The sequence below is a fragment of the Lynx rufus genome, unplaced genomic scaffold (assembly GCF_022079265.1).
Source record: "Lynx rufus isolate CCGP_SWC_20201006 ecotype Redwood Valley unplaced genomic scaffold, mLynRuf1.p SCAF_48, whole genome shotgun sequence".
Classification (NCBI taxonomy): domain Eukaryota; kingdom Metazoa; phylum Chordata; class Mammalia; order Carnivora; family Felidae; genus Lynx; species Lynx rufus.
Window position 1 is genome coordinate 877,167 of NW_025814865.1, and position 23,255 is coordinate 900,421.

At 47.5% G+C, this 23,255-nt stretch overlaps 1 protein-coding gene across 1 annotated transcript in view; it reads right to left on the bottom strand.

Moving 5' to 3' along the window:
- The window catches only part of LOC124525802 (protein Shroom2-like), a 90,086-nt gene extending 75,911 nt beyond the window's left edge, over window positions 1–14,175 (bottom strand). Inside the window, exons 1-2 of the mRNA XM_047098383.1 lie at window positions 14,035–14,175; window positions 10,932–11,083 (exon numbers count right to left, since the gene is read on the bottom strand). Of these exons, the coding sequence (XP_046954339.1) occupies window positions 10,932–11,083; window positions 14,035–14,175 (293 nt within the window). The remainder of the gene's footprint in view (window positions 1–10,931; window positions 11,084–14,034) is intronic.
- Window positions 14,176–23,255: the final 9,080 nt, after the last annotated feature.

Below are 23,255 nucleotides of genomic sequence, written 5' to 3' on the forward strand. Positions count from 1 at the left end.
GGGTGCCTGGGGGGCTCAGCTGGTTAAAGTGTCCGACTCTTGGTTTCAGGCTTAGATCATGAGGTCATGGTTTCGCGAGTTCAAGCCCCGTGCTCGGCTCTGTGCTGTCAGCACGGAGCCTGCTTGGGATTCTCTCTCTCCCTCTCTCTCTGCCCTACCCCACTCACACTGTCTCTCTCAAAATAAACTTAATTTAAAAATATTTTTAAATTAAGAAAAAAATTTTAATATAAAAAATTAAAATAAAAATACAGTGAGCTTTTTTTAATGCTAGTTTTTATTGTTATAAACATAACTTGTGAGTATAATAATATAATTTATAAAGTACTATGAAAGTAATAAGTAATACGTTACTTAAATGTACATTTAAAAATGTTTAAGATGGTAAATTTTCTTTTTTTTCTTTTTCTTTTTCTTTTTTTGGATTATTATTATTATTTTTTATATATGAAATTTATTGACAAATTGGTTTCCAGACAACACCCAGTGCTCATCCCAACAGGTGCCCTCCTCAATACCCATCACCCACCCTCCCCTCCCTCCCACCCCCCATCAACCCTCAGTTTGTTCTCAGTTGTTAAGAGTCTCTTATGCTTTGGCTCTCTTCCACTCTAACCTCTTTTTTTTTTCTTCCCCTCCCCCATGGGTTCCTGTTAAGTTTCTCAGGATCCACATAAGAGTGAAACCATATGGTATCTGTCTTTCTCTGTATGGCTTATTTCACTTAGCATCACACTCTCCAGTTCCATCCACGTTGCTACAAAAGGCCATATTTCATTTTTTCTCATTGCCACATAGTATTCCATTGTGTATATATACCACAATTTCTTTATCCATTCATCAGTTGATGGACATTTAGGCTCTTTCCATAATTTGGCTATTCTTGAGAGTGCTGCTATGAACATTGGGGTACAAGTGCCCCTATGCATCAGTACTCCTGTATCCCTTGGATAAATTCCTAGCAGTACTATTGCTGGGTCATAGGGTAGGTCTATTTTTAATTTTCTGAGGAACCTCCACACTGCTTTCCAGAGCGGCTGCACCAATTTGCATTCCCACCAACAGTGCAGGAGGGTTCCCGTTTCTCCACATCCTCTCCAGCATCTATAGTCTCCTGATTTGTTCATTTTGGCCACTCTGACTGGCGTGAGGTGATACCTGAGTGTGGTTTTGATTTGTATTTCCCTGATAAGGAGCGACGCTGAACATCTTTTCATGTGCCTGTTGGCCATCTGGATGTCTTCTTTAGAGAAGTGTCTATTCATGTTTTCTGCCCATTTCTTCACTGGGTTATTTGTTTTTCGGGTGTGGAGTTTGGTGAGCTCTTTATAGATTTTAGATACTAGCCCTTTGTCCGATATGTCATTTGCAAATATCTTTTCCCATTCCGTTGGTTGCCTTTTAGTTTTGTTGGTTGTTTCCTTGGCTGTGCAGAAGCTTTTTATCTTCATAAGGTCCCAGTAATTCACTTTTGCTTTTAATTCCCTTGCCTTTGGGGATGTGTCGAGTAAGAGATTGCTACGGCTGAGGTCAGAGAGGTCTTTTCCTGCTTTCTCCTCTAAGGTTCTGATGGTTTCCTGTCTCACATTTAGGTCCTTTATCCATTTTGAGTTTATTTTTGTAAATGGTGTGAGAAAGTGGTCTAGTTTCAACCTTCTGCATGTTGCTGTCCAGTTCTCCCAGCACCATTTGTTAAAGAGGCTGTCTTTTTTCCATTGGATGTTCTTTCCTGCTTTGTCAAAGATGAGTTGGCCATACGTTTGTGGGTCTAGTTCTGGGGTTTCTATGCTATTCCATTGGTCTGTGTGTCTGTTTTTGTGCCAATACCATGCTGTCTTGATGATGACAGCTTTGTAGTAGAGGCTAAAGTCTGGGATTGTGATGCCTCCTGCTTTGGTCTTCTTCTTCAAAATTCCTTTGGCTATTCGGGGCCTTTTGTGGTTCCATATGAATTTTAGGATTGCTTGTTCTAGTTTCGAGAAGAATGCTGGTGCAATTTTGATTGGGATTGCGTTGAATGTGTAGATAGCTTTGGGTAGTATTGACATTTTGACAATATTTATTTTTCCAATCCATGAGCAGGGAATGTCTTTCCATTTCTTTAAATCTTCTTCAATTACCTTCATAAGCTTTCTATAGTTTTCAGCATACAGATCCTTTACATCTTTGGTTAGATTGATTCCTAGGTATTTTATGCTTCTTGGTGCAATTGTGAATGGGATCAGTTTCTTTATTTGTCTTTCTGTGGCTTCATTGTTAGTGTATAAGAATGCAATTGATTTCTGTACATTGATTTTGTATCCTGCAACTTTGCTGAATTCATGTATCAGTTCTAGCAGACTTTTGGTGGAGTCTATCGGATTTTCCATGTATAATATCATGTCATCTGCAAAAAGCGAAAGCTTGACTTCATCTTTGCTAATTTTGATGCCTTTGATTTCCTTTTGTTGTCTGATTGCTGATGCTAGAACTTCCAGCACCATGTTGAACAACAGTGGTGAGTGTGGGCATCCCTGTCGTGTTCCTGATCTCAGGGAAAAAGCTCTCAGTTTTTCCCCGTTGAGGATGATGTTAGCTGTGGACTTTTCATAAATGGCTTTTATGATCTTTAAGTATGTTCCTTCTATCCCGACTTTCTCAAGGGTTTTTATTAAGAAAGGGTGCTGGATTTTGTCAAAGGCCTTTTCTGCATCGATTGACAGGATCATATGGTTCTTCTCTTTTTTTTTGTTAATGTGATGTATCACGTTGATTGATTTGCGAATGTTGAACCAGCCCTGCATCCCAGGAATGAATCCCACTTGATCATGGTGAATAATTCTTTTTATATGCTGTTGAATTCGATTTGCTAGTATCTTATTGAGAATTTTGGCATCCATATTCATCAGGGATATTGACCTGTAGTTCTGTTTTTTTACTGGGTCTCTGTCTGGTTTAGGAATCAAAGTAATACTGGCTTCATAGAATGAGTCTGGAAGTTTTCCTTCCCTTTCTATTTCTTGGAATAGCTTGAGAAGGATAGGTATTATCTCTGCTTTAAATGTCTGGTAGAACTCCCCTGGGAAGCCATCTGGTCCTGGACTCTTATTTGTTGGGAGATTTTTGATAACCCATTCAATTTCTTCGCTGGTTATGGGTCTGTTCAGGCTTTCTATTTCCTCCTGATTGAGTTTTGGAAGAGTGTGGGTGTTCAGGAATTTGTCCATTTCTTCCAGGTTCTCCAATTTGTTGGCATATAATTTTTCATAGTATTCCCTGATAATTGTTTGTATCTCTGAGGGATTGGTTGTAATAATTCCATTTTCATTCATGATTTTATCTATTTGGGTCATCTCCCTTTTCTTTTTGAGAAGCCTGGCTAGAGGCTTGTCAATTTTGTTTATTTTTTCAAAAAACCAACTCTTGGTTTCGTTGATCTGCTCTACAGTTTTTTTAGATTCTATATTGTTTATTTCTGCTCTGATCTTTATTATTTCTCTTCTTCTGCTGGGTTTAGGCTGCCTTTGCTGTTCTGCTTCTATTTCCTTTAGGTGTGCTGTTAGATTTTGTATTTGGGATTTTTCTTGTTTCTTGAGATAGGCCTGGATTGCAATGTATTTTCCTCTCAGGACTGCCTTCGCTGCGTCCCAAAGCGTTTGGATTGTTGTCTTTTCATTTTCGTTTGTTTCCATATATTTTTTGATTTCTTGTCTAATTGCCTGGTTGACCCACTCATTCGTTAGTAGGGTGTTCTTTAACCTCCATGCTTTTGGAGGTCTTCCAGACTTTTTCCTGTGGTTGATTTCAAGCTTCATAGCATTGTGGTCTGAAAGTATGCATGGTATAATTTCAATTCTTGTAAACTTATGAAGGGCTGTTTTGTGACCCAGTATATGATCTATCTTGGAGAATGTTCCATGTGCACTCGAGAAGAAAGTATATTCTGTTGCTTTGGGATGCAGAGTTCTAAATATATCTGTCAAGTCCATCTGATCCAGTGTCTCATTCAGGGCCCTTGTTTCTTTATTGACCGTGTGTCTAGATGATCTATCCATTTCTGTAAGTGGGGTGTTAAAGTCCCCAGCAATTACCACATTCTTATCAATAAGGTTGCTTCTGTTTATGAGTAATTGTTTTGTATATTTGGGGGCTCTGGTATTCGGCGCATAGACATTTATAATTGTTAGCTCTTCCTGATGGATAGACCCTGTAACTATTATATAATGTCCTTCTTCATCTCTTGTTACAGCCTTTAATTTAAAGTCTAGTTTGTCTGATATAAGTATGGCTACTCCAGCCTTCTTCTGGCTTCCAGTAGCATGATAAATAGTTCTCCATCCCCTCACTCTGAATCTAAAGGTGTCCTCAGGTCTAAAATGAGTCTCTTGTAGACAGCAAATAGATGGGTCTTGTTTTTTTATCCATTCTGATACCCTATGTCTTTTGGTTGGCGCATTTAATCCATTTACATTCAGTGTTATTATAGAAAGATACGGGTTTAGAGTCATTGTGATGTCTGTATGTTTTATGCTTGTAGTGATGTCTCTGGTACTTTGTCTCACAGGGTCCCCCTTAGGATCTCTTGTAGGGCTGGTTTAGTGGTGACAAATTCCTTCAGTTTTTGTTTGTTTGGGAAGACCTTTATCTCTCCTTCTATTCTAAATGACAGACTTGCTGGATAAAGGATTCTCGGCTGCATATTTTTGCTGTCTAGCACACGGAAAATCTCGTGCCAATTCTTTCTGGCCTGCCAAGTTTCAAAAGAGAGATCAGTCACGAGTCTTATAGGTCTCCCTTTATATGTGAGGGCACGTTTACCCCTTGCTGCTTTCAGAATTTTCTCTTTATCCTTGTATTTTGCCTGTTTCACTATGATATGTCGTGCAGAAGATCGATTCAAGTTACGTCTGAAGGGAGTTCTCTGTGCCTCTTGGATTTCAATGCCTTTTTCCTTCCCCAGTTCAGGGAAGTTCTCAGCTATTATTTCTTCAAGTACCCCTTCAGCACCTTTCCCTCTCTCTTCCTCCTCTGGGATACCAATTATGCGTATATTATTTCTTTTTAGTGTATCACTTAGTTCTCTCATTTTCCCCTCATACTCCTGGATTTTTTTATCTCTCTTTTTCTCAGCTTCCTCTTTTTCCATAACTTTATCTTCTAGTTCACCTATTCTCTCCTCTGCCTCTTCCATCCGAGCCATGGTGGTTTGCATTTTGTTTTGCATTTCCTTTAAAGCGTTTTTCAGCTCCTCGTGACTGTTCCTTAGTCCCTTGATCTCTGTAGCAAGAGATTCTCTGCTGTCCTGTATACTGTTTTCAAGCCCAGCGATTAATTTTATGACTATTATTCTAAATTCACTTTCTGTTATATTATTTAAATCCTTTTTGATCAGCTCATTAGCTCTTGTTATTTCCTGGAGATTCTTCTGAGGGGAATTCTTCCGCTTGGTCATTTTGGATAGTCCCTGGTGTGGTGAGGACCTGCAGGGCACTTCCCCTGTGCTGTGGTGTATAACTGGAGTTGGTGGGCGGGGCCGCAGTCAGTCCTGATGTCTGCCCCCTGCCCACCGCTGGGGCCACAGTCAGACTGGTGTGTGCCTTCTCTTCCCCTCTCCTAGGGGCGGGATTCACTGTGGGGTGGCGTGGCCCGTCTGGGCTACTTGCACACTGCCAGGTTTGTGATGCTGGGGATCTGGCGTATTAGCTGGGGTGGGAAGGCAAGGTGCACAGCGGCAGGGGGGGCAGGCTTAGCTCGCTTCTCCTTAGGTGATCCACTTCAGGAGGGGCCCTGTGGCAGCCGGAGGGAGTCAGATCCGCTGCCGGAGGTTTGGCTCCACAGAAGCACAGAGTTGGGTGTTTGTGCGGAGCGAGCAATTTCCCTGGCTGGAACCGGTTCCCTTTGGGATTTTGGCTGGGGGATGGGCGGGGGAGATGGCGCCGGCGAGCGCCTTTGTTCCCCGCCAAACTGAGCTCTGTCGTCCGGGGGCTCCGCAGCTCACCCTCCCTTTGTCCTCCAGCCTTCCCGCTTTCCGAGCAGAGCCGTTAACTTATGACCTCCCAGACGCTAAGTCGCGCTTGCTGTCGGAACACAGTCCGTCAGGCCCCTCCGCTTTTGCAAGCCGGGCTCGGGGACTCTGCTTGGCTGGCGAGCCGCCCCTCCACCCTGGCTCCCTCCCACCAGTCCGTGGAGCGCGCACCGCCTCGCCGCCCTTCCTACCCTCTTCCGTGGTCCTCTCGTCTGCACTTGGGTCCGGTGACTAATTAGGTCTGCTAATCCTCTGGCGGTTTTCTGGGTTATTTAGGCAGGTGTAGGTGGAATCTAAGTGATCAGCAGGACGCACGGTGAGCCCAGCGTCCTCCTACGCCGCCATCTTCCTGTCGACTTAGCTAAATTTTCTTTTTTTTAATTGCTCACCATGATAAATATACTTTTATTTATTTATTTTATTTTTTATTTTTTTTTAATTTTTATCCAAATTAGTTAGCATATAGTCAACAACGACTTCAGGAGTAGATTCCTTAGTGCCCCTTCCCCATTTAGCCCATCCCCCCTCCCACACCCCCTCCAGTTACCCTCAGTTTGTTCTCCATATTTAGGAGTCTTTTCGGTTTTGTCCCCCTGCCTGGTTTTAGATTATTTTTGTTTCCCTTCCTTACGTTCATCTGTTTTGTCTCTTAAAGTCCTCATGTGAGTGAAGTCATAGGATATTTGTCTTTCTGTGACTGACTCGTTTCACTTAGCATAAAACCCTCCAGTTCCATCCACGTAGTTGCAAATGGCAAGATTTCATTCTTTTTGATTGCTGAGTAATACTCCATTGTATATATGTACCACATCTTCTTTATCCATTCATCCATTCGTTGGCCATTTGGGCTCTTTCCATACTTTGGCTATTGTCGATAGTGCTGCTATAAACATGGGGGTGCACATGTCCCTTTGAAACAGCACACCTGTATCCCGTGGATAAATGCCTAGTAGTGCAGTTGCTGGTCGTAGGGTGATTCTATTTTTAGTTTTTTGAGGAACCTCCATACTGTTTTCCAGAGTGGCTGCACCAGCTTGCCTTCCCAAATGGTAAATTTTCTGTTATATGTATTGTACCACAATATCTTTAAAAATTAAAACTAAGAACGGGGCATCTGGGTGGCTCTGTGGGTTAAATGTCTGACTCTTTTTAAAAAAATTTTTTTTTCATGTTTATTTATTTTTGAGAGAGAGAGAGAGAGGGAGGGGGAGAGAGAGAGAGACAGAGCACAAGCGGGGGAGGAGCAGAGAGAGAGGGAGACAGAATCCAAAGCAGGCTCCAGGCTCTGAGCTGTCAGCACAGAGCCTGACACGGGGCTCAAACCCACAAGCCGTGAGATCATGACTTGAGCCAAAGTTGGACGCTTAACCGACTGAACCACCCAGGTGCCCCCTCTTTTTTTTTAATGTTTATTTTTAAGAGAGAGAGAGAGAGACAGAGTGATGGAGAGATACAGACAGAGACAGTATGAGTGGGGGAGGGGCAGAGAGGGAGGGAGACACAGAACCTGAGGCAGGCTCTAGGCTCCGGGCTGTCAGCACAGAACCTACGTGGGGCTCGAACTCACGAACCATGAGATCATGACCTGAGCGAAGGCAGACGCTTCCGATCGAGCCACCCAGGCACCCCCTTAATCCTCTGACCTTTGATCTCAGTTCAGGTCTTGGGCTCACGCCCTATGCTGGGCTGCATGCTGGCGTGAAGCATACCTAACAAACCAACCGACCAACCTTGTGAGAATGGGACATACACAGTTCTCTGACTGCTCTTACGTGTTCCACTCACCTGGACTTCGTGGGGCGCCTTCCCATGTCAGGGAACGCTGACATCATTGGTAACAGCAGCACTTTACAGTTTGGGTGGTCTCTAATTCACTTCAGTAATTTCCCTTTGCTGAGTATCTAGGATCCCAGAAACGAAAATTGTGGGTCCGAGACCTGCCTTTTGAAACATGTCGCCAAACTACTCGCCGGAAAGTCTGTCTAACCTGTAGTCCAATCGGCATTGTATCAGATACATGCTGGTTCCCCACAATCTCACCGATGGGTCTCGCTAACTGTTAGATCTCTGCCAACAAGACAGCCAGAGCCTACCATCTCAGGGGGCGCCTCAGGGGGCGGGAGAGGGGGGCTGGCTCAGTTTGTCAGGCGTCTGACTCTTGGTTTTGGCTCAGGTCACGATCTCACAGTCCATGAATTCAAGCCCCGTGTCGGGCTCTGCGTTGGCACAGCAGAGCCTGCTTGGGATTCTCTCTCCCTCCCTCCCTCTCTCTGCCCCCCCCCGCTTCCCAAAACAAATAATAAATAGACATTAAAAAAAAAAACTGTCTCATTTTCAAGTAAACCCGCAGATTCCTATGAGAGAGGATAGAAGGCAACCTCAATCAGCTGGGGAGCTGGTAAGGACTCCCCGAGGCAGTTGATAACACCCAGCTCACCTCTGTGGAGCACGATTCCCTTCGCATCATCATTATTGCACTAAGCACCTAGAACACGTATCCTGCCTTAGAAAGGTCGTTAACGTGACCACAAAGGAATAATTATACAATATGACGGAGTCTCCCCTATCTCATCCTCTCCAAAGGGCTCCCAAACTGCCCATCTAAGAGTTTATTTTTCTGATTTACAGAGAAGGTAGTCTGTACCACTTGGAAATGAAGTTGTTAATTCAGTGTGGCAATGAAATAGAGATTTTTCTTCCTTGTTTCTGAGCCTCCTCCTTGGATATGGTTTCAGTCAAAAAAAAAAAAAAGTGAGGGGCGCCTGGGTGGCTCAGTCGGTTGAGCGTCCGACTTCAGCTCAGGTCATGATCTCACGGTCTGTTGGTTCGAGCCCCGCGTCGGGCTCTGTGCTGACGGCTCAGGACCTGGAGCCTGCTTCGGATTCTGTGTCTCCCTCTCTCTCTCTGCCCCTTCCTCGCTCATGCTCTGTCTCTCTCTCTGTCAAAAATAAATAAACGTTAAAAAAAATAAAAAATAAAAAGCGAATTCCTTTGGGAATAGGCTTTCAAGTCTACTTGTACTAAAAATGGAAGTAAATGCTTCAGTCCATTTATTTTTTTTAACACACTTTTAAAAAATGTTTATTTACTTATTTCTGAGAGAGAGACAAAGAGAGAGCAAGCAAGGGAGAGAGAGAGAGAGAGAGAGAGAGAGAGAGAGAGAGAGAGAGAGAGAGAGAGAGAGAGAGAGAGAATCCGAAGCAGGCTCCAGGCTCCGAGCTTTCAGCACAGAGCCCAACGTGGGGCTCGAATCCACAAGCCCATGAGATCATGACCTGAGCCGAAGTCGGACACTTAACTGAGCCACTCAGGCTCCTGAGTCCATTTATTTTTTAAAATTTACACTTAAACTTGAAAGAATACACTAATTCCACTTAAAAAAAAAGAGGAGGGGCATGCAAACATTTTAGTGTGAATTAGCCAACTACAAAATTCAAGGTAGAGAATTACTTCTATTTGAAGACAAGAAATCACAAGTACCTTTATGGGGGTTCAGGGTCGCTCCTGTGCATAAAAACATCACGCCCCTCATTCCCCTTTTCTAACCACTTCAAGTCCTCCAAAGTTCTGCAATCTGATTTGCAGGAACAGGCAGCGCGCTCCCCCCAGACCTCAGCACAGCTCTAGAAACTCCTGGTAGCTGACAAGTGTACAGGCAGCCCTGCACCATTTTCCTTTAAGGCGAAAACGCAGTAGCCTGCCACCTTGTGGAAACAAGAGGTAACAACACTTCATCTGAAGCGTCAGTGCAGCTTTCTAACAGAATAACCTACATATGGCTGAAGAAAAGAGAAAAGCATTCTAACAGGCACATGAAAAGATGCTCAACGTCACTCATCATCAGGGAAATACAAATCAAAACCGCAATGAGATACCACCTCACACCGGTCAGAGTGGCTAAAATTAACCACTCAGGAAACAACAGATGCTGGCGAGGATGTGGAGAATGGGGAACCCTCCTGCACCGTCGGTGGGAATGCAAACTGGTGCAGCCACTCTGGAGAACAGTATGGGGGTTCCTCAAAAAACTGAAAATAGAACTACCCTCTGACCCAGCAGCTGCACTACTAGGTATTTATCCAAAGGAAACAAAAATGCTGATTTGAAGGGGCATATGCACCCCAGTATTTACAGCAGTAATATCAACAATAGCCAAAGTATGGAAAGAGCCTAAATGTCCATCAACTGACAAATGGATAAAGAAGATGTGGTTTATGTATACAATCGAATATGTTCCATCGTGATGAAAAAGAATAAAATCTTGCCATTGGAGCAGTGTGGATGGAACTAGAATGTATGATGCTAAGTGAAATAACTCAGAGAAAGACAAATATTATGTGATTTCACTCATAAGTGGAATTTAAAAAACACAACAGACGAACCCAGGGAGAGGGAAGGCAAAATAAGATAAAAACAGAAAGGGAGGCAAACCGTAAGAGACTCTTAAATACAGAGAACAAACTAAGGGTTGACTGGGGTAGTGAAAATGGGTGATGGGCATTAAGAGGACACTTGTTGGGATGAGCACTGGGTGTCATATGTAAGCGATGAATCCCTGGGTTCTACTCCTGAAACCAAGACCACACTGTACGTTAACTAACTTGATTTTAAATCAAAAAATGAAAAGAAAAAAGCATTCAAATTCACTTAATGTATCAAATAAACAATGCATAGTACTAGAAGAAGGCATCTTTTAAGTTTTGGACGCTGGATTCACCCTTGGCCAAGGAGTAGAATTTTATGGTCATGCGCGCACGCGGGCCCGCACGCGCACACACACACGCACACACACACACACACACACACACACACCCCTTAAGTCCAAACCGGGATTTGCTTGCAGTGATACAGATCAGCAGACCTGGCTTCACCTTTTGCTATTTTACTCACTTCCGTTTGTGAAAATGGCACGAGGGGTGGGTCTTACCTTTTCACTACCAGCTTCAGGGTTTTATGAGAGCCCTTCACCAGGCAAATCGCCTCCTGTCTAAACCCTGAGAGACCAATGTCGTTGATGCCGACGATCTCGTCCCCGGCCAGTAACTTGTCCACTGCCGCAGCTTTCCTTCCTTCTTCAATCTGCAACAAAGACGCACGTGCCATGAGCCTCCAAACAAGCAAAGCAAGTCCCCAGAAGTCAGCCAGGAGCAACGTGCCTGTGACGTGTGCCGCCCACAGCTCTATGACTGGCTCTGGGATCGGCTAGGACCCCATCTAGGCCCTGAGGCTGCGCGGATTCCTATTTGACGGATGAGGGACACATCCCTCACCCAGCGCTTGCCTCTGCGCGGACCTGGGCTACCTTCACGGAGGGAACAGGAAAGAGCGCGTGCGCTCTGGAACACGCACGACCCAAAACGGTGGATCTAAAGATACAGGACCTTTTTCTGGAAATCCTTTATCCAAACAATAATGATGGGTTATTTTTATTATGTACTATTTCTCATACATTAATCCCAGACCTAGATTCTTGTAACTGCTTTACTGAGAGAGAGTTCAAATACCACAAAACTCACTCACATAAATATACAAGTGAATGACTTTTTAGTATATTCACAGAACTGTGGAACCATCACGTCCTAAACCCAGAAGAAACCTGGTAGCCGTGAGCAGTCACCTCCTGATCCCCTCCAGCCCTGGCCACCACTAACCCACCTCCTGTCTCTATGCATTTGCCCTTGCTGGATAGCTCACAGAAAAAGGATCCTACAGGGGCGCCTGGGCGTTTCAGGTGGTTAAGCGTCTGACTCTTGATTTTGACTCAGGTCATGATCTCACGGTTTGTGGGATAGAGCCCTCCATTGGGATCTGTGCTGACAATGTGGAGTCGGCTTGGAATTCTCTCTCTCCCTGTCTCTCTGCCCCTCCCCTGCACTCTCTCTCTCTCTCTCTCTCAAAATAAATGAACAATGGGGCGCCTGTGTGGTTCAGCCGGTTAAGCATCCAACTCTTGATTTTGGCTCAGGTCATGATCTCATGGTTCATGAGATCGAGCCCTGTGTCAGGCTCCACACAGGCAGCATGGAGCCTGCTTGGGCTTCTCTCTCCCTCTTTCTTTGTTCCTCCCCCACTTGTGCTCTCTCTCTCTCTTTCTCTCATAATAAATAAATTTTAAAAATTAAACATTTAAACAAATAAAAAGAATTCTGCAACATGTGGCATTTTTAAAAACGTTTATTTATTTTAAGAGAGAGAAAAAGAGAGTGCCCACTCAGGGGAGAGGCAGAGAGAGGAAGAAAGAATCCCAAGCTGGCTTTATGATGTCAGCACAGAGCTCCACTCAGGGCTCAAACTCATGAACCAAGAGATCATGACCTGAGACAAAATCAAGAGCCAGATACTTAACCAACTGAGCCACCCAGGCGCCCCAAGAAATCTTGGTCTTTAAATACTAAACCTAGTTTTTTTCTATACAGTAATAATAATCTCAGCAGCAATTAACCCTGTCTGCTTTCTCTACTAGTGCTTGGCAAACTATGGCCCATGAGCGAAATCCAGCCAGATGCGCCCCCCCCCTGCCTTTTTTGTAAATAAAATGTTACTGCAATAGAACCACACCCACTTGCTTACATATGGCTACAGGACAGCAATGAGTCGCCTGGCCCACAAAGCCAAGAGTATTTACTACTTGGCTTGTTACAAAACAGTTTGCCAACCCCAGTTTTATACCAAAAAGCAATTATCTTTACAAACTGCTAGGAAAACCGGTGAACAAAGTTAACGTTTGTGAGACTATCTGTGTACAGTCTGAAAGGTCACTGCCTGACTGTTTGCCGTGGCCAACCTAACAGTTACTTACAAAGCCCTCACAAAGCAGTAGAGCAGTACATCTTTCCTTCCGGTTAAAAAACTGGGTACTAAGCAACTTATATGCCTCAGTTCTGCAAGTGAATGATAGTTGCCTCAAATCTCCACTTAAATCTAAGGACAACGTTTGAACTCTCAGGTTAACCAAGCAATTATTCATTGTAAGTCAACACCATCAATGCAAGTAAACGGCCACTTCTTAACCGAATGGATGGCTTCATATTTTTGTTAACAACTGGTTTCAAAAGTCTAGACAATTTTAGGGGCGCCTGGGTGGCGCAGTCGGTTAAGCGTCCGACTTCAGCCAGGTCACGATCTCGCGGTCCGTGAGTTCGAGCCCCGCGTCGGGCTCTGGGCTGATGGCTCAGAGCCTGGAGCCTGTTTCTGATTCTGTGTCTCCCTCTCTCTGTGCCCCTCCCCCGTTCATGCTCTGTCTCTCTCTGTCCCAAAAATAAATAAACGTTGAAAAAAAAATTAAAAAAAAAAAGTCTAGACAATTTTATCCCAACACAGTAACAGACACGTTGTAAATAAATTTCCACCTGCCCAAGATTACACGTTCAGCCAGGTACAGTCAAGGTGCAGGTGGCATTCAGTGGAGAGCTTAGGTTTTTGACACGTCCTGTGCGAGAGGCCAAGGGGCTGTCCAGGTGGAGGGTCCGTGGGCAGCTGGCTGTGGGAGAAGAGCATCCAGGGAAAGGTGGCCCACCCATGGAGTGACCCCAAGCAGAAGATATTTAAAGATTTGAGGGGCAGGGTGCCTGGGTGGCTCAGTAGGTCAAGTGTCCAACTTCAGCTCAGGTCACGATCTTGTGGTTCATGGGTTCAAGCCCCGTGTCGGGCTCTGTACTGACTGCTCAGAGCCTGGAGCCTGCTTCCATTCTGTTTGTCTCTCTCTCTCTCTCTGCCCCTCCCTGGCTTGTGCATACACACTCACTCTCTCTCAGAAATAAATAAAACTTAAAAAAAAAACAAAACCAGGGGGCTGGGGAGACTGAAGGAGGCTGCCCGGACAGAAGACAGAGTCACGGGCAGATAACCACAGAGATGGAACCCTGGATCCCCAACAATTAGAGCGCTGGTGAAAGAGGGCACCAGGTAAACCACAGGAGATAAAGGAGAAAGGGTGAGCATCGCAGCAGAGCCTCCACCACCGAAGTTCACACTGACGAGGACGGCCGGCGACCCTGCCCGTGCGGGGAAAGCCCCCAGGGGAAGCTGACCAACGCTCCGGCTGGGGTCACTACCAGAGCCCGCAGCACTGTGGTGGCTGGGGTCAAGACCAGCACCTGTCCCCCAAAACGGGGACCCAGACGCTGCAGGCCCTCAAGGCGGCCTTCAAGGCGTGCCTGGGTCAGTTTCATCTCCTCTCTCTCTCTCCTCTTGGCGCTAAGTACACAATCTGGAGGGCAAAATCTAGAATACAGAACACATGCAGATGGTAACTTGGGTCTGTACCCAGCGAACTATTGCCTGAATTCCATTAGGTAAATGCTTTGGTGGCATGAGTGCAAAAAAAGCCATCTGCGTGCAGAGTTTGTACTTATTCTTTCAGTAAGCATCTACAGAGCAAGTACTATGCACAAAAACCGCTAGATACTGGACAGTGGGTCTTGCAAGATGTAGTTCCCGCCTCGAAGACATTTCTAGGCTTAGAGGCCAATGCTTCTCAACCTGTAATGTGCACACAAGTCTCCCGGGGTTTAAAATGCAGATCTGGGGGTGGCTGGGTGGCTCAGTCAGTTAAGCATCCAACTCCTGATTTCAGCTCATGTCGTGATCCCACAGTTTGTGAGTTTGAGCCCTGCATCAGGCTCTGCACTGGCAGTGTGGAGCCTGGTTGGGATTCTGTCTCTCTCCCTCTCTCCCCTCCCCCCCGTCTCTGCCCCTCTTCTGCTCATGCCCTCTCTCTCAAAACAGATAAATAAAACTTTAAAAAAATGTTTTTTAAATGCAGATCTGATTCAGCAGGTCCTGGGTGGGGCCTGAACTTCTGCGTCTCTAAGACTATCCTTAACAAGCTCCCAGGAGAGGAGACGGTGCTTTGAGTTGCAGTGTAGAGATATAGGGACAGATAAATGAAGTACCAGACGAGTGAGAAGTCGGCTTGCCCTCTATGGTGTGGATGGACCCCCCAGGAACATTTTCACAGAGCCCATGGCATTTGGTGCAGCCTTGAAGGATGCGCTTTTTGGAGACTCATCACAACACACAAGGGCCAGGCACCATGAGGAAGCCACAGAACATACAAGTTTTTTTAAGTTTATTTATTTATTTAAAGGAAGAGAGAGAAACCCAAGCCAGCTCTGCACTGACAGTGCAGAGCCCAACACGGGACTCAAACACACGAACCATGAGATCATGACCTGAGCTGAAGCCAGGAGTCGTCACTTAATGGACTGAGCCACCCAGGCGCCCCTGAATCACACATTCTAAAGGGGTTAAAATGGTGAGTTTTGTGTCAGACACATTTAGCATACTAAAAGTCACACATCCTTCTGTATCTACAAGAAAAGATCCTGACGCCATGATAAGAGTGAACATAAGCGTCCTCCCTACAGTGATTCCCTTTGAATTGCAGTGAAAGAGAACATCTTTAGGCAAAACCACCGTGACTAATGACCTGCAGGGTCTCAGGACAGTTGTGAAGGCAGCAGGCCCTGGAGGGAACACGTCACCGGTGTCTGGCTCAGCTACCACTTGGTGGGTTTCTCTGCGTCATCCCCACAAACCCTTCTATGGACAAGTTGTGCGAGACTCCCGTGAAGCCCCGTCATGTCCTCCGGCTTCGCCACGGAGACAAACACCATGTTACTTCCTCTCATCCGTAAAGACTTCTCCAGTTTCCCCTCTATAAAGGAAGACTGCATTCCAAAGCCTCCTTCAGCCTCGCCCTAACGCACTCCACCTACACTTCCCAGAAAAAAAAATCGGTCTGGGTTTGGGAGATAAAGTAGCTGGGGCTTTACCCTCCCCCCTGCACCCCCGCCCTTGGCTTCCTCCCCAAGACAAAGTTTCTCTTTGATATTTATTGTGCTCTTGGGGGAAGAAGCTGGAAAAGAAAAAGCAGCTTTGAAAACCTGCATTCTATACCACCCCCCAAACATCTCACAGCAGGTGGGATTAATTAGGCTTCAACTTGGCGAAGAACAAACCTGAAGTCGGTGCTACCCGCACAGGATAAGGACTCTGCCTGCCCGCACGTGACAGTGTATCCAAACCCAATGCTTATGGGCATTCCGTCCCCAGGGCCACACACTACAAAGGACCGTGCTTGGCACTGTTAACCAGTAGGGGCGACCACCCACGTGTACAGAGGGTGGGAGCCACCAGCAGGGCAGTTCCGGCCAAGGTCACCTGCTCCAACCCAGAAGAGTCCCCCGCACAACGGGAGGCGGGCAGAGACAAACCCTGCTGTGCCCACAATGCGGGCCCACGTGGCACGCACTTCACACGTACAGAACGGGAGTCCCGAGCACCCGCGCCAGTCCACATATTCCACCCGGAGTCACTAACTGGCATTCCTTACGGCAAACCCACGCTCACCATCCCAATGAAGTGAGATGTCCCGTGACGTAAAGAAGGCCTTACTCTTCTTATAGCAATATGTTGTCTGGAAACAGCAGTGGGGAGAAACAGTTAACACAAGCCTTCATTTTTTATCATTTATTTATTTTGAGAGCAAGCGGGCGAGCATCAACGGGGAAGGGTCACAGAGAGAGAGAGAGAGAGAGAGAGGCAGAGAATCCAAAGCAGGCTCTATGCTGGCAGGTCAGAGCCTGACACAGGGCTCGAACCCACAAACCGTGCAATCACGACCTGAGCCAAAGTCAGACACTGAACCGACTGAGTCACCTAAACGCCCGAGAGTCATTTTGGAACAAAGTTTTCATACTTCTTGGAACGGACGTTACAGATGATCGGGAATGAAGACCCACAGAGGCAAAAGAATCGGGTCTGGGAGTGGACCAGACATACGCTGAAAGGAATCGCGTCCAACGCAGGGGGCAGCACGAGGGGCATCGTTCACTTCTGTCTCGGGGGCGGAAATGCAGTTTCACAAATGGGAAGGGCCATGAACACAACTTGAAAGGAAGTGCGTGTTTCGGGGAGGACATCCCAAAGTCGGGTCTTGACATTGAAGACAGGGGCACGGGCGGGAAGCCCAGGCGTGTCACAGGAATGTCAGCCTGGCAGGGTGTAAAGCTCTCACAAGAGGGCGTTTGAAGATAAGGGCAGAAGGGAGAAGATTAGGAACTTGACCTTGAATCAGAATCTGGGACAATATCCCGTAGGCAGTGAAGGCGCAGAGAAAGCAGGCATGGAAGTAGGGAAATGATAGTATTCACGCAAGTATTTGTGGAAGATGAACCTCGCAGGCACAACACGTGAAATGAATTTCTGCCTAAGAACAAGGTGGCAATGACGAAGATCCTCACCTCCATCTTGGTGCTGGACAGAAACGAGGGCTCAAAACGACACAGGGCAGAGAACAGGAACGTGGGCAAGGACTTTAGACGCTGTGAGGGAAGACCTCACGATGTCGTCACAGATGGACACAATGGGCCAAAGGAAAGAAGCCAGTGGTGCGGAGGTGTTGTGCTCGAGTGATTCAGAAAATCACGATGGCCAGAGATCAAAATGAAAGGAAGAAAACGACACGGAGTCTAATATCCTATTTCAAAGGCCATGAATCACACGTGCAACTTATCAGTTCTACCTCAAGAATGGTCCAGACAACAGGAACTGCATGACAAAGCAATGCCTGTTGTTAGACGGGGCAATCCCTGATGTCAGCCCCTGATGTCACCGCTTCAGGCTGCTTAATTTCAGTATTTTACTCATTCTCCCAGAACCAAAAAGCTTCGGAAAGGAAACCTGACTCATCCAGGGGAAGTATCAAGTAGTGAAACAACCTGAATGTGTATCTCTGGTAACAGACAAGCCCATTGAAAACTGGAAACTTCCACCTAAACGTGTTGGAGACTCGAACAAGCAATAATTGCCGGCCCCCTGTGACGAGAGAAGCCACACAATCCAGGCAGCCCAGCTTCTAGAAGGCTCTTCGGCATCTCGGGACCGACCAGCACCCTCTCCACGGCCAAGATGCCCGAGAGAAAGGTCAACTCGGGTGCAGGGGCGGTGAGGGAGCCCCAGAGGAGACACGCAAGTTGTCAGCTAAAACCTGCACCAGCAAAAGTGGAAATGGAGCAAAACCTCTTCAAACAAACAAACAAAAAAAGGGCAAACAAATGGGAAAACAGGCTGAAGGGACTGACAAGAAACTACAGATCTACCTGAGGAAACAGAGGAACGAAAGCTTCAGGAGAGTCCAGCCTCTGGAGAAGCAGAGGTGAAGGAAGCCCAGCCTAAGATCACACGCCACGTCTTACTGGTGGGCCCTGTCTCCTTACAGAATCCAGAGGGGAGTTTCATCGCTATTTTGGGAATGTAAGCTTTTTACTAAGTCTGGGAATATTTTTAAGGAGAGAATCTCACTTCATCCGAGTTAAGTGTAACTTTTTTTTTTTTAAGAGGCAAAATCATTCGCTGGTTATGTATTTTTTAGTACAACCAGGAAAGAGCAAGATATGGAATCCCAGGAGGCTCTGGCTGTCTGGGTCAGCTTAACATTCCACGGGTCAGGCGAGCAGTTTTTACAGCCGACAGTACAAAGCATGCTACGTGGCAATCTGGAGGCACGGTCGTGTATTTCGTGTGTCTCGAACACTGAAAGTTACTCTCTCCCCACAATTCCTAAAGAAAACCATTCCCTGATCTCGGTGCGCTCAGTTCCTGAGCGTGCTAGCCCAGTTTCCCTAAACACGTTGGTCGTGTGCCATGAAAAACCTGGAAGTTTGAACAAGTCGTGTTTAGGATGTTAAATTGTGAATTGTGAATGAGGTGGGGAGCACTGTGATTGAACAGATTATCGACACACAAGATACTGATACTTATCTCTTCCTAAGGAAAATCTGCCTCCACATTTCAAGCTGTAAAGTCACCGGAATAACGGTTTACATAAGAGTGGCAGACTACATCTTTTTAGGTCTTTGGTATCTGTGTTAAAAACTGTACAAAATGAGGGGCATCTGGGTGGCTCAGTCGGTTAAGCGTCCGACTCTTGATTTCAGCTCAGGTTACGATCTCACTATTTGTGATTTCAAGCCCCATGTCCGGTTCTGTGCTGACACTGCAGAGCCTACTTGGGATGCTCTCTCTCTCTCTTTCTCAAAATAAATAAATAAACTTCAAAACAATCTAGACAAAATGAAACGTCTGTGTACGGATCATCAAACCACCAACGAAATCTCAATTGTGGAAAGAAAAAAAACCACCTCTTTTTTTCCCTCATGGTTGACAACCAAAATCAAAAAGCAAGAGAAAAGACAAAACGATGCCCCCCTAAAACTAACAAAAGAAACCACAACCCACCTCCTGGGCTTTGGTCTCCCGGTGAGCAAGTTGGGTTACTCCGAGGCATTTAAGAACGCGACGGCTCGCTCTGACTATTCTAACACGTTCCTTTCAGCCTCCCTAAAAGGAGAGCTGGTCACGTGAGACCCCATAAAAAGAAAGGCAAATGTGGCCTGCACAACGGGACCAAGGCAGGTTAACTAACCGCCAGACCAGACCCCGGCCGACGAGATATATAAAAGGAAGACACGCCTGGGTGACGAGCCCGTGCGCGGAGGGGGAATGTGGCCAACAAAAGCGTCAAGGCGAAGTCCCACGGAAGAGGAGGACAAGATCTGGAGGCTGCACCGGACAGCCAGAGACGGAAACCGAAATGTGGAGGACGGCTCAAGCACAATCGGCAGAGGAGGGGCTCCGCATCAGGCGGTCGGGAGTACAGCGCAGAAGCCAGGCCAGCCGCGCCAGGAGCCAAAGGAGAAGCGCTCCTCCCGAGCCCGGGCCCGGCTGCCCGCCTACGGCCGGATGAGGCCCGAGCGAGGGCCTCCTCTCTACGGGGCCAAGGTCCGGGACAGGAGTACACTCTGCAAAGTCCTCATCACCACATCGTCCCTGCGTCCCAGGAACAGAGGCCTACGCACGTAAGGGACGGCTTCCGGAAAGCCACATCCAAGGAGCATCTTCTAAACACCGTCAGGTGTCAGGGAGGATTCAGGCCAGAAGGGGCACGAAGACTTCCGGCTCTCACGTTGCCGGTTAGCAACGTGCCGCCTCGGCTCTAGCTCTGCCCTCCGCGGCCTCCCCTGAAGATCCCGCAGAGGGGCCCTGTGCCCGCTTCTCCTTGCCGCAGGCACCAGTAAGGACCGTCAGCAGAGGGCACGGGAGGGACACCAGAAGGGGACTCCGTCACCCTTTCCACTTGCGGCCTGCCTTCCTCTATACCTGCTCCCCTGAGGCGGCAGTCACGTGGGCACGGCATCAGGTGGATGCGGCCATCACGTGGGTGCACCAGTCACGTGGGAGAGGCCGGCACATGGGCATGGCACTCACGAGGTGCCACACTCACGTGGCCATGAAAAATCACGTGGGCACGTCGTCACGCGGACAAGGCGGAGACGTGGGCATGGCGCCGTGATTCAGCGTGGCCGTCACGTGGACATGGCACTCACTGGGGCTTGGCGTCACGTGAACTAGGGTCACGTGGGCAAGGCAGTCAATGGGCGCGACCATCAGACGGGAGTGGAAGTCACGAGGACAAGGCAGCTGATGGACACAGCAGTCACGTGGGTGTGGCAGTCAGGCGAGCACGGCAGTTAATGGGCAAGGCAGTCGAGGGACACGTCAGTCACGTGGGCGTGGCAGTCACGTGAGCATGGTAGTTATGGGGGCGGCAGTCACGTGGGTGCAGCGCGGACGTAGAAGCTAACAGGTGTGGCAGTCACGGGAGCATGGAAGTCATTGGAGGAGCAAAAGTCACGTGGGTGAGGCAGTTAATGGGCATGGCAGTCACGCGGGCATGGCAGTAATTTGGACTCAGCAGTTAATGGGTGTGCCAGTCACGTCAGACCGACGTGACCATTAATGAGCACAGCACTCACGTGGACAGGTCAGGCAGTCACATGAATGTGATAGTCACATGGGCTCATTAGTTCACGGGTGTGGCAGTCACAGGGACTCCACAGTTAATGGGCGTGGCAGCCAAGAGGAAAGGCAGTCATGTGGGCATGGGTTGACCCATGTTAATGGACGTGGCAGTCACGTGGGCATAACAGTCATGTGGCCATTAGGCCGACCCGCCAGTCACGTGGGCGTTGAGTCACGTGGGCACAGCAGTCACATGAGCACAGCAGTCACATGAGCACAGTAGCTATGGGCGTGGCAGTCACATGGGCAGGGCGTCAAAGGGACCCAACCCTTAATGGGCAAGGGAATCACATGGGCGAGGCCTTTATGTCCATCCTCCAGTCACGTGAGTGTGACAGTCACGTGAGCATGACCGTTTGGGGGCATGGCTTTCATGTGGGTGTGGCCATTATGCCCACACGCAAGTCACATGGGCGTGGCAATCATGTGGATGGGTCGTCACGTGCCCACAGTTATGGGCGTGGCAGTCAGGGACGCGTCAGTCACGTGGTCACAGCAGTCACATGGGTGACTGTAGGTATGACCGCACGCCAGTCATGTGGGCGTGGCAGTCACGTGAGCATGACAGTGATGGGCGTGGCAGTCACCCGAAGGCGTCAAAGGGCGCGGTGCTCACGTGAGCATGGCAGTCACCTGGCTCGCCAGTCACGTGGCATAATAGTCACGGCTGGCCACATTAATGGGCGCGGCAGTCCCCCGCGCGTGGCAGTCACCTGGCGTGCCCAGCAGCACGGTAGCTTCCGGGCACCTTCTGCGGATACGCTGGGGGGCGGGGGCGGCTTCTCCGCGAGTTTTAGCAGCGTCACCCCAGTGCCTTCCCCAGAGGCTTCTCCACCGGCACACCAGCCGGCTCTGGCAGCACCCTTGCCCCGCTCCCTGCTGCTCTGCGACTCCTTGAGTTTCGTCCCTGCCGGGGGGTACGCGGTCACATGCGCCCCCACGGAGGCCTGACTCCCGGCGGGAGGGGTGGGCTACCTCTAAGGCCTTCTTCCTTCGCTCACCCGCCTCAGCCCCGGGGGTGGTGGCTGCGCCTCACAGCCACGGTTCTGCATTTACAGTCCTCTTTACTTGTCAATTCGAGTAATTATCCATTAAGAGGTAATAATTTTTTTGTGGGGGGGGGGGCAAACCTTTCTGTAAAGAGCCGCACGGCGAGCAGTGTTTCAGTTTAGGCTTCGTGGGCCTCGCAGCCTACAGCCAGCGCTCGACTCTGTGCAACCGACAAGACAAAGAACGCTGTGTTGTATGTCGCCGGTCTGCCGAATCCTGCTTTATATGAAGCATTTCCTGTCCAAATTACTGAACGGTTTGTCTCCTCTCCGGACACTGACAGATATAAATTCCCCGTGGCAAGTGCAGTAACAGACACCCGCGGGGCCCAAGCAGCAAAATTATACTACGGGCTGGCTAGGGAGCAAGGAGATGATGAGCATCAGTGAAGGATTAAAAGAGGTGGGAGTGTGGGACTCTTGCTCTCAGGATTGTGAGTTCGAGCCCCACACTGGGTGTAGAGATTACTTAAAAAAATAAAACGTTTAGGGGCGCCTGGGTGGCTCAGTGGTTAAGCGTCTCACTCTTGATTTTGGCTCAGGTCATAATCTTGTGGTTTGTGAGTTCGAGACCCACATCGCGCTCCGCACTGACAGCGCAGAGCCTGCTTGGGATTCTCTCTTTCTCCCTCTGCCCTTCTCCGCTTTTCCTGCTCTCTCTCAAAATAAATAAACTAAAAAAAAAAAAAAAAAAAAAAAGTCTTGACTCCTCCATTTACTTAACTAGTCAACTTAAAGTCACTCATTTTTGTCTGTTTTGTCACCTAAAAAAATATTTTGTAAACTCTAAAGTATTACACAAGCATATTCACAAATTATTTCACTTACCATTTGTTGGTGTAACAAGTGGAACTACCTGGCTAGGCTTCAGTGACCTAATGATTCTATTCTTGATTTTTTTTAAGTGTTTATTTATTTATTTTGAGAGAGCGAGTGAGAGAAAACACGGGTGGGGGAGGAGCGGAGAGAGAGGGAGACAGAATCCCAAGCAGGCTCTGCACTGTTAGTGCAGAATCCAACGTGGGGCTTGAACCCACAAACCTTGAGATCATGACCTGAACTGAAATCAAGAGTCCCAAGCTCAACTGACTGAGCCACCCAGGCACCCCCCATTCTTGATTTTAACACTAGGAAATAAGGCTGAAGTGGTAAGGGAGAATGCTTCATTTACAATGCTCCAAGCTATTTATTTAGGTACAATAGTTTCTAAGTCCTTTCCTGAAGCTGTTTGAAAAAGAAAAAAAAAATCCCAAAGCTCAGTTATCCTAGATGCTATTGTTTAAACCTAACTTAAAGTTTCCTTTTTCCATTATTTAGCTATAATAGCATCACAGAAA